This window comes from Thalassophryne amazonica, chromosome 4 (assembly GCF_902500255.1).
Source record: "Thalassophryne amazonica chromosome 4, fThaAma1.1, whole genome shotgun sequence".
NCBI classification, from domain to species: Eukaryota; Metazoa; Chordata; class Actinopteri; order Batrachoidiformes; family Batrachoididae; genus Thalassophryne; species Thalassophryne amazonica.
In genome coordinates this window covers 21,027,812-21,039,945 of record NC_047106.1, presented here as the reverse complement: position 1 = coordinate 21,039,945, position 12,134 = coordinate 21,027,812, and the positions used below count along the sequence as shown (strand labels likewise).

The 12,134-nt window shown below is 41.0% G+C and overlaps 1 protein-coding gene across 1 annotated transcript; it reads left to right on the top strand.

Annotated features, from left to right (window-relative positions):
- Nucleotides 1–504: 504 nt before the first annotated feature.
- zgc:174895 (uncharacterized protein LOC100126024 homolog) lies at nucleotides 505–11,790 on the top strand. The gene is made up of 5 exons (XM_034168896.1): nucleotides 505–700; nucleotides 781–874; nucleotides 2,099–2,245; nucleotides 11,470–11,565; nucleotides 11,637–11,790. The coding sequence occupies exons 1-5, from the start codon at nucleotides 578–580 to the stop codon at nucleotides 11,768–11,770; spliced, it is 594 nt and encodes a 197-aa protein (XP_034024787.1). The 5' UTR covers nucleotides 505–577; the 3' UTR covers nucleotides 11,771–11,790.
- Nucleotides 11,791–12,134: the final 344 nt, after the last annotated feature.

Genomic DNA, 12,134 nt, shown 5'->3' with positions numbered 1-12,134 from the left:
TCCAGCACCCTGGGGTGCAGGGCCAGCGTCCATCCATCATGTGATCAGTGGGCCTGTCAGGGTATATTCCAAAAGCAGACTGGCTTTTGGAATAGCCATGGCATCTCATAAGTTACATAACTGAACAAAACAGCCAAATGAGTTTTGGACAAATTTTCAGAGTCAATTTTTTTAAAATTGTCTTCTGTGAAAATAATTGCTTTTTCATAATAAAAATGTTTTTTGTGTTTTGCACTTCAGGGCCACCATAATCCTTAACACAATTTTGCTACATTCCACAAAAACAAAAATTGCATGTTATTAGAAATATCCTTGTTTTCCAGAATGCCTGTCTGTGTTTTGCACTTCAGGTCTCCCATACAAAACCATAATGAAACTGTGGCATGTTCCTTTAAGACACAGATCCCAGCTGAGGCTGGACAACAAATGACTGGCTCAGTTTAAAGTTCAGCCAAACTGTGTGTGGGGGGGGGAGTCACACGGTGTACCCCCCCCACCACGTAAACTGATCTGGAAGAGTCACAGGCCACTGTCCAGATTGGCGCTGGACCTTCAAAACAGGCAGTGGTCTTCTAAAATGGACGTGCACGCAGTTCCTGCAGACAGACAGAAAGCATGGTATTTGTCCCTCATGGCACCCAACATAAAAGGACCAACACACGCCTGGTTGGACCCATCCAGAATCTACTGCAACTCTCAGGTCTGTAGAAACCCTTCTAGGACTAATGTGTTTCTGATGCATGCTGGGAGAGTAAGTGTTTGCCTTTGCATTTCATGCAGGCTTTGGTAGACTGTGTCCAAGACCTTCTTGATCCATTCCGCACTGAGCCCATTGACCTCGTGGCTGGAATTGATGCCATGGGATTCATTCTCGGTAAGCAACACTTTAAGAAACTTAGATGTCTCGTGTTAATTAAATCCACTGGCTTGGATTCTAAATTTAGACTTCTCATATCAGCTATAAACAAAAGCTGCAGTTTTGTAGATGGGCCAGAACTTCGGCTTGAGGCAGCAAATGCTGACTATTTTTCTGAAGTTATATATCTTCAGTTTTTAACGGGTGAGTGGATCCTTGTCATTTGATTGGTCCTTTGTTTGTCACGTGACATGGATTATTCGTTCCATTTACTGTACAAATTTGGTTCCATACGTTTTGTACCATTGCACGCTGCGAACCACGCCCATGCACACGCTAGTGGGGCACCGTTTAGCTACACAAGGCGGAGTTTGTTTTGCTGACGGACAATGATTTGAACGAGCTAACTGATAGTGCTAATTCTTCTAACACACACAAACCAAATCCACTGCGCCATAAGCCGCCTGGAGGCATGAAGAGCTGTTCTGACGAAAAGCTGGACAAATTTCGAACGTGATTTTTCACTGGACTGAGGAAGTACACAAAGTAATTATTTATTTTTTGAAGTATCACGGACTACATCTACAATTATTTTTGAACTATCTAACTTTTTCCAAGTTGACTGAGAACAATTTTGGACTCCTATTTAAAGTTCGTGTTGGTATCGTTTATGTCAAAGCACCAGTGACGCACACCAAAATGTAAGTCCCCTTTCTGTTTATGAATTAAGAAAATATCAAATGATAAGGATCTATTTTAGCTGTTATATAAAACAAATAATGAATGTTTTTACATTCTTTCAAAGGTACGAATATTTCATGAGTTGACTGGAACATTCCATCTTTCACCTCATGAAATATTCGTACCATTGAACTCATAAACATTCATTATTTGTATAATACATATCAGCACGGTGGCTTAGTGGTTAGCACTCTTGCCTCACAGCAAGAAGGTCATGGGATCGATTCCCACCTGTGGCCTTTCTGTGTGGAGTTTGCATGTTCTCCCTGTGTTTGTGTGGGTTCCCTCCAGGTGCTCCAGCTTCCTCCCACATTCAAAGACATGCAGGTTAGGAGGATTGGGAACTTTAAATTGTCCGTAGATGTGAATGTGTTGTTTGTCTATATGTGATCCTGTGACAGACTGGTGTCCTGTCCAGGATGTACCCCGCCTCACGCCCTATGACTGCTGGGATAGGCTGGGATTTGTAGAGTCTGTGTGGATAAACGTTCAGTTTTTCAGGAGCATCACTTGCCACCACCCTTGGAAAAGGTTTTCTGGCGATCCGCAAAGCAGGCCACCTTTGTGTCCCAACTGAACAGCAAGAGTACACTGACTACACGGGCTTGAAGAAGAACTTGGAAACCAGGCTGGATGCCCTCAAACCAGGTTAACCTTTTAAGAGTGAACTCGATCCAAAGTGCAACACCACACCCACATCTCAAAATATCAAGTGTGCCAAGAACATTTTGGTCAGATTCATAAGTATTTGGACAGTGCTGCAGTTTTGTAGAAACAAGTCAGGTGATGGGGGAAACGTTAACAATACCAAGTTACTCAATGTTTCTTGGACTTAAAGAAGATCAATTATTGACTAATGCAGTCTGGAATTATGTAAGACGAGAAGGACGCAGGTTTGTTGATTACAACCTCTAACAGGCGCAACCAAAAGGAGAGGTACTATGTGGTAAATCAGTCTGGAGTAGGCAGCTCTCAAAAACTGAATGCCAATGCATTAAATGGAAGACACAATTTTGTAGTAGTTCTAGGTTCCTGGGGCTGTGATTTTTAAGATTTTTTTTTTTTCCCCATGCTGTTTGTAATTCTTAATGAAGGATGTAACTGAAGTCCAAAACTTATTCAGTTACTTGGAAATGTTCATGTATCGATCCCATGACTTGACTAAATAAAACCATAATTACTAAATTGAATTCAAACTGAAAGGTACTGGGAAGGTTTGAGACAGTGATACAACTGAGATGAGAATCGGCACTTCAAAGTCTGAGACCTATGTCCTCTCAGAAAAGGATTGTCCTCTGTGGGTCAGGAGAGAGTTACTGATCCAAGTATCTTGGGGTCTTGTTCCCGAGTGGGAGTAAGTTGGAATGTGAGATCAAAACACTGACTGGGGCTGAGTCTGTCTTACAGATGCTTGAAGATGGAGATGAGTCGGAAGACAAGGCTCTCAGGTTACCAGTCTATTTACACTCCTATCCTTATTAATTGGTCATGAACTTTGGGTGACAACCGAAAGAAGGAGGTTGCAAATACATATAGCAGAAATGAGATTCATCACAGTATCTGGGCTTACACAGAGGGACAGATTAAGAAGCTAGTGTGTGTGTGTGTGGGGGGGGGTACAGTTGCTATTTCATTCCCATTCCCATTTCCCTTCCCATTCTTGCTTGATGTACGACTTCAGTTGTTCAACAGTCCAGAGTCTCCGTTGTCGTATTTTGCGCTTCATAATATGCCACACATTTTCAAAGGGCAACAGGTCTGGACTGCAGGCAGGCCAGTCTAGTACCTGCACTCTTTTACTACGAAGCCACGCTGTTGTAACACGTGCAGAATGTGGCTTGGCATTGTCTTACTGAAATAAGCAGGGACGTCCCTGAAAAAGACGTTGCTTGGATGGCAGCATGTGTTGCTCCAAAACCTGGACGTACCTTTCAGCATTGATGGTGCCATCACAGATGTGTAAGTTGCCCATGTCATGGGCACTAACACACCCCCATACCATCACAGATGCTGGCTTTTCAACTTTGCGCTGGTAACAATCTGGATGGTCTTTTTCCTTTTTTGTCCAGAGGACATGACGTCCATGATTTCCAAAAACAATTTGAAATGTGGACTCATCAGACCACAGCACACTTTTCCACTTTGCGTCTGTCCATTTCAAATGAGCTCGTGCCCAGAGTTTCTGGATGTTGTTGATGTATGGCTTTCACTTTACATGGTAGAGTTTGAACTTTAACTTAAATGTAGCAACGAACTGTTAACTGACAATGGTTTTCTGAAGTGTTCCTGAGCCCACGTGGTAAGAGCCTTTACACAATGAAGTCGGCTTTTAAAGCAGTGCCACCTGAGGAATCGAAGGTCACGGGCATTCAATGTTGGTTTTTGGCCTTGCCACTTACGTTCTCCAGATTCTGTGAATCTTCTGACTATATTATCAATCAATCAATCAATTTTTTTATATAGCGCCAAATCACAACAAACAGTTGCCCCAAGGCGCTTTATATTGTAAGGCAAGGCCATACAATAATTATGTAAAACCCCAACGGTCAAAACGACCCCCTGTGAGCAAGCACTTGGCTACAGTGGGAAGGAAAAACTCCCTTTTAACAGGAAGAAACCTCCAGCAGAACCAGGCTCAGGGAGGGGCAGTCTTCTGCTGGGACTGGTTGGGGCTGAGGGAGAGAACCAGGAAAAAGACATGCTGTGGAGGGGAGCAGAGATCGATCACTAATGATTAAATGCAGAGTGGTGCATACAGAGCAAAAAGAGAAAGAAACAGTGCATCATGGGAACCCCCCAGCAGTCTACGTCTATAGCAGCATAACTAAGGGATGGTTCAGGGTCACCTGATCCAGCCCTAACTATAAGCTTTAGCAAAAAGGAAAGTTTTAAGCCTAATCTTAAAAGTAGAGAGGGTGTCTGTCTCCCTGATCTGAATTGGGAGCTGGTTCCACAGGAGAGGAGCCTGAAAGCTGAAGGCTCTGCCTCCCATTCTACTCTTACAAACCCTAGGAACTACAAGTAAGCCTGCAGTCTGAGAGCGAAGCGCTCTATTGGGGTGATACGGTACTACGAGGTCCCTAAGATAAGGTGGGACCTGATTATTCAAAACCTTATAAGTAAGAAGAAGAATTTTAAATTCTATTCTAGAATTAACAGGAAGCCAATGAAGAGAGGCCAATATGGGTGAGATATGCTCTCTCCTTCTAGTCCCCGTCAGTACTCTAGCTGCAGCATTTTGAATTAACTGAAGGCTTTTTAGAGAACTTTTAGGACAACCTGATAATAATGAATTACAATAGTCCAGCCTAGAGGAAATAAATGCATGAATTAGTTTTTCAGCATCACTCTGAGACAAGACCTTTCTGATTTTAGAGATATTGCATAAATGCAAAAAAGCAGTCCTACATATTTGTTTAATATGCGCTTTGAATGACATATCCTGATCAAAAATGACTCCAAGATTTCTCACAGTATTACTAGAGGTCAGGGTAATGCCATCCAGAGTAAGGATCTGGTTAGACACCATGTTTCTAAGATTTGTGGGGCCAAGTACAATAACTTCAGTTTTATCTGAGTTTAAAAGCAGGAAATTAGAGGTCATCCATGTCTTTATGTCTGTAAGACAATCCTGCAGTTTAGCTAATTGGTGTGTGTCCTCTGGCTTCATGGAGAGATAAAGCTGGGTATCATCTGCGTAACAATGAAAATTTAAGCAATACCGTCTAATAATACTGCCTAAGGGAAGCATGTATAAAGTGAATAAAATTGGTCCTAGCACAGAACCTTGTGGAACTCCATAATTAACTTTAGTCTGTGAAGAAGATTCCCCATTTACATGAACAAATTGTAATCTATTAGACAAATATGATTCAAACCACCGCAGCGCAGTGCCTTTAATACCTATGGCATGCTTTAATCTCTGTAATAAAATTTTATGGTCAACAGTATCAAAAGCAGCACTGAGGTCTAACAGAACAAGCACAGAGATGAGTCCACTGTCCGAGGCCATAAGAAGATCATTTGTAAACTTCACTAATGCTGTTTCTGTACTATGATGAATTCTAAAACCTGACTGAAACTCTTCAAATAGACCATTCCTCTGCAGATGATCAGTTAGCTGTTTTACAACTACCCTTTCAAGAATTTTTGAGAGAAAAGGAAGGTTGGAGATTGGCCTATAATTAGCTAAGATAGCTAGGTCAAGTGATGGCTTTTTAAGTAATGGTTTAATTACTGCCACCTTAAAAGCCTGTGGTACATAGCCAACTAACAAAGATAGATTGATCATATTTAAGATCGAAGCATTAAATAATGGTAGGGCTTCCTTGAGCAGCCTGGTAGGAATGGGGTCTAATAAACATGTTGATGGTTTGGATGAAGTAACTAATGAAAATAACTCAGACAGAACAATCGGAGAGAAAGAGTCTAACCAAATACCGGCATCACTGAAAGCAGCCAAAGATAACGATACGTCTTTGGGATGGTTATGAGTAATTTTTTCTCTAATAGTTAAAATTTTGTTAGCAAAGAAAGTCATGAAGTCATTACTAGTTAAGGTTAATGCAATACTCAGCTCAATAGAGCTCTGACTCTTTGTCAGCCTGGCTACAGTGCTGAAAAGAAACCTGGGGTTGTTCTTATTTTCTTCAATTAGTGATGAGTAGAAAGATGTCCTAGCTTTACGGAGGGCTTTTTTATAGAGCAACAGACTCTTTTTCCAGGCTAAGTGAAGATCTTCTAAATTAGTGAGACGCCATTTCCTCTCCAACTTACGGGTTATCTGCTTTAAGCTACGAGTTTGTGAGTTATACCACGGAGTCAGACACTTCTGATAAAGTGATACAATACCGCAGTGAGAGCCAACCACCAGTAGAGGCATTGAAGACATTGAAGACAACTTTGGATGCTGTAGCTCCTCTGAAAAAGAGAGCTTTAAATCAGAAGTGCCTGACTCCGTGGTATAACTCACAAACTCGTAGCTTAAAGCAGATAACCCGTAAGTTGGAGAGGAAATGGCGTCTCACTAATTTAGAAGGTCTTCACTTAGCCTGGAAAAAGAGTCTGTTGCTCTATAAAAAAGCCCTCCGTAAAGCTAGGACATCTTTCTACTCATCACTAATTGAAGAAAATAAGAACAACCCCAGGTTTCTTTTCAGCACTGTAGCCAGGCTGACAAAGAGTCAGAGCTCTATTGAGCTGAGTATTCCATTAACTTTAACTAGTAATGACTTCATGACTTTCTTTGCTAACAAAATTTTAACTATTAGAGAAAAAATTACTCATAACCATCCCAAAGACGTATCGTTCGTTATCTTTGGCTGCTTTCAGTGATGCCGGTATTTGGTTAGACTCTTTCTCTCCGATTGTTCTGTCTGAGTTATTTTCATTAGTTACTTCATCCAAACCATCAACATGTTTATTAGACCCCATTCCTACCAGGCTGCTCAAGGAAGCCCTACCATTATTTAATGCTTCGATCTTAAATATGATCAATCTATCTTTGTTAGTTGGCTATGTACCACAGGCTTTTAAGGTGGCAGTAATTAAACCATTACTTAAAAAGCCATCACTTGACCCAGCTATCTTAGCTAATTATAGGCCAATCTCCAACCTTCCTTTTCTCTCAAAAATTCTTGAAAGGGTAGTTGTAAAACAGCTAACTGATCATCTGCAGAGGAATGGTCTATTTGAAGAGTTTCAGTCAGGTTTTATAGAATTCATCATAGTACAGAAACAGCATTAGTGAAGGTTACAAATGATCTTCTTATGGCCTCGGACAGTGGACTCATCTCTGTGCTTGTTCTGTTAGACCTCAGTGCTGCTTTTGATACTGTTGACCATAAAATTTTATTACAGAGATTAGAGCATGCCATAGGTATTAAAGGCACTGCGCTGCGGTGGTTTGAATCATATTTGTCTAATAGATTACAATTTGTTCATGTAAATGGGGAATCTTCTTCACAGACTAAAGTTAATTATGGAGTTCCACAAGGTTCTGTGCTAGGACCAATTTTATTCACTTTATACATGCTTCCCTTAGGCAGTATTATTAGACGGTATTGCTTAAATTTTCATTGTTACGCAGATGATACCCAGCTTTATCTCTCCATGAAGCCAGAGGACACACACCAATTAGCTAAACTGCAGGATTGTCTTACAGACATAAAGACATGGATGACCTCTAATTTCCTGCTTTTAAACTCAGATAAAACTGAAGTTATTGTACTTGGCCCCACAAATCTTAGAAACATGGTGTCTAACCAGATCCTTACTCTGGATGGCATTACCCTGACCTCTAGTAATACTGTGAGAAATCTTGGAGTCATTTTTGATCAGGATATGTCATTCAAAGCGCATATTAAACAAATATGTAGGACTGCTTTTTTGCATTTACGCAATATCTCTAAAATCAGAAAGGTCTTGTCTCAGAGTGATGCTGAAAAACTGATTCATGCATTTGTTTCCTCTAGGCTGGACTATTGTAATTCATTATTATCAGGTTGTCCTAAAAGTTCCCTAAAAAGCCTTCAGTTAATTCAAAATGCTGCAGCTAGAGTACTGACGGGGACTAGGAGAGAGCATATCTCACCCATATTGGCCTCTCTTCATTGGCTTCCTGTTAATTCTAGAATAGAATTTAAAATTCTTCTTCTTACTTATAAGGTTTTGAATAATCAGGTCCCATCTTATCTTAGGGACCTCGTAGTACCGTATCACCCAAATAGAGCGCTTCGCTCTCAGACTGCAGGCTTACTTGTAGTTCCTAGGGTTTGTAAGAGTAGAATGGGAGGCAGAGCCTTCAGCTTTCAGGCTCCTCTCCTGTGGAACCAGCTCCCAATTCAGATCAGGGAGACAGACACCCTCTCTACTTTTAAGATTAGGCTTAAAACTTTCCTTTTTGCTAAAGCTTATAGTTAGGGCTGGATCAGGTGACCCTGAACCATCCCTTAGTTATGCTGCTATAGACGTAGACTGCTGGGGGGTTCCCATGATGCATTGTTTCTTTCTCTTTTTGCTCTGTATGCACCACTCTGCATTTAATCATTAGTGATCGATCTCTGCTCCCCTCCACAGCATGTCTTTCCTGGTTCTCTCCCTCAGCCCCAACCAGTCCCAGCAGAAGACTGCTCCTCCCTGAGCCTGGTTCTGCTGGAGGTTTCTTCCTGTTAAAAGGGAGTTTTTCCTTCCCACTGTAGCCAAGTGCTTGCTCACAGGGGGTCGTTTTGACCGTTGGGGTTTTACTTAATTATTGTATGGCCTTGCCTTGCAATATAAAGCGCCTTGGGGCAACCGTTTGTTGTGATTTGGCGCTATATAAAAAATTGATTGATTGATTGATTGATTGAATGAGGATGTAAAACTATTGACGAGATACTCTATCTCCCTTACAGAGTTTAGGTAGCTACTCTGCACTGTGTTGGTATATGGCATTAGAGAACATAAAGAAGGAATCATATCCTTAAACCTAGTTACAGTGCTTTCTGAAAGACTTCTAGTGTAATGAAACTTATTCCCTACTGCTGGGTAGTCCATCAGAGTAAATGTAAATGTTATTAAGAAATGATCAGACAGAAGGGAGTTTTCAGGGAATACTGTTAAGTCTTCTATTTCCATACCATAAGTCAGAACAAGATCTAAGATATGATTAAAGTGGTGGGTGGACTCATTTACTTTTTGAGCAAAGCCAATAGAGTCTAATAATAGATTAAATGCAGTGTTGAGGCTGTCATTCTCAGCATCTGTGTGGATGTTAAAATCGCCCACTATAATTATCTTATCTGAGCTAAGCACTAAGTCAGACAAAAGGTCTGAAAATTCACAGAGAAACTCACAGTAACGACCAGGTGGACGATAGATAATAACAAATAAAACTGGTTTTTGGGACTTCCAATTTGGATGGACAAGACTAAGAGACAAGCTTTCAAATGAATTAAAGCTCTGTCTGGGTTTTGGATTAATTAATAAGCTGGAATGGAAGATTGCTGCTAATCCTCCGCCCCGGCCCGTGCTACGAGCATTCTGACAGTTAGTGTGACTCGGGGGTGTTGACTCATTTAAACTAACATATTCATCCTGCTGTAACCAGGTTTCTGTTAGGCAGAATAAATCAATATGTTGATCAATTATTATATCATTTACCAACAGGGACTTAGAAGAGAGAGACCTAATGTTTAATAGACCACATTTAACTGTTTTAGTCTGTGGTGCAGTTGAAGGTGCTATATTATTTTTTTCTTTTTGAATTTTTATGCTTAAATAGATTTTTGCTGGTTATTGGTAGTCTGGGAGCAGGCACTGTCTCTACGGGGATGGGGTAATGAGGGGATGGCAGGGGGAGAGAAGCTGCAGAGAGGTGTGTAAGACTACAACTCTGCTTCCTGGTCCCAACCCTGGATAGTCACGGTTTGGAGGATTTAAGAAAATTGGCCAGATTTCTAGAAATGAGAGCTGCTCCATCCAAAGTGGGATGGATGCCGTCTCTCCTAACAACACCAGGTTTTCCCCAGAAGCTTTGCCAATTATCTGGACTGTAGATGATGGAATCTCTAAATTCCTTGCAGTTGAACATTGAGAAACATTGTTCTTAAACTGTTGGCCTATTTTTTTTTCCCACACAGTTGTTCACAAAGTGTAGAGAAGCTTGAATCTTCGACTGGACTGGGTTGCTTGACGCGAGGACGTTTCGCTTCAAATCGCAGAAGCTTCCTCAAGTAAAATTCTTGCTCTGGAAGTCTGACTTCTGTCTGACTCTTATAGAGAAGAATAAAACAGAAGCCAACAAAAGCTGGAGTTTTAAACCTAACCAGACCCCTCCTACTGAGAGGCAGACTGCTATAGGCTAGTGACTAAACAACAGCTCTAATTAGCAACTATTGTGCTGTAGTTAGCACACCTAATGGCAGGACAGCTGTCCCTCTAATGATGGGATGGATGCCTTTCTGATGGCTCCCTTGATGACATGAATGACTCATTACCATGAACAAAAACTGAAACTCCTTTGACCTGAGTACCACATTGTAAACAGGGGATAAAGTGTGTCTCAGGCCCCCTCCCTGGTTAAGGCTGGGTTTCAAACGTTTCACAAAGAATGCCTCCTTGACCCCTCTCTCAAACCATTTCTTCTCTCTGGCTAATATTTTAACTTCCTTGTCCTCAAACGTGTGGTTAGTGTCTTTAAGGTGGAGGTGAACCGCAGACTGAGGTCCACTGGTGCCCTCTCTGTGGTGCTGGTATAGCCTTTTGTGTAAAGGTTGCTTTGTTTCACCTATGTAGTGTTCGTTACAGTTTTCCTGACATCTGATAGAATACACTACATTGCTCTGTTTATAACTAGGGATCATGTCCTTAGGGTGAACTAATTTCTGTCTCAAGGTGTTAACCGGTTTAAACTGGGATTTTGTGCTGTCTGAAGATCCTCTGTAGTTCACAAAGTGGTGATCCTCGCTTCATCTTTGCTTGTGAACAGCTGAGCTTTTTGGGGATGCTCCTTTTATACCCAATCATGACACTCACCTGTTTCCAATTAATCTGTTCACCTGTGGAATATTCCAAACAGGTGTTCATTGAGCATTCATCAACTTTCCCAGTCTTTTGTTGCCACTGTCCCAGCTTTTTTGAAATGTGTTGCAGGCATCCATTTCAAAATAAGCAGATATTTGCACAAAAACAAAAGTCTACCAGGTTGAACATTAAATATCTTGTGTTTGTGGTGTATTCAATTGAATATAGGTTGAAGAGGATTTACAAATCTCTGTATCCTGTTTTTCTTTTCATTTCACACAACATCCCAACTTCATTAGAATTGGGGTTGTATCTATCTATCTATCTATCTATCTATCTATCTAACCAGATGCTCCGTTTTCCCACAGGTCTGAGGGTTCTGATAGTGGATCAATGGATTGAGACTGGAGGCACCATGAAGGCTGCGATTCATCTGGTGGAGAAGCTGGGAGGCACAGTCGTAGGTCTGTCAACATGGTCTAAGATTGAAGTTTGCCGAACCCAAATGTTGAATGTCACGCCGTGTTCTTTGCAGGTGTCGCAGCGGTAGCCATTGAGAACACTGAAGGAGGGAAGTGGATTAAAGAACGCTACAAATTCTCACAGTGCATCCCAGAAGAACTTCAGAACCAGATCGATCAGAAGTATCTGGACTCCTTTAAAATCTAATCTGAAAATGGCTGGTGTATTAGACATGAAGAATAAAATAACTTTCTAAGACTTTTCTAATCCTCTTGGTATATTTATAGACATGTACAGTAGATGGCTAAAATTAAATTAACCTCAATGGAACTGGTGCAGAGTATTGTCCTTATTATAACTGCTGTATCACAGTGTCCCCAGACTTAAAACCCAGCTGAACTTCTGTGGGAAATTTTGGATCAGTTTGTGCTTTCTACAACCATAAAAACACCAAATTCAGGAATGGCTTCAGCCAATTTAAGAAATTTCACACCCAACACAAAGGTTTGTTTGTTTGATTTCATAACTGTGACCGTACACTCAAGAATGTAGCTCAATTTTAATTAATTAT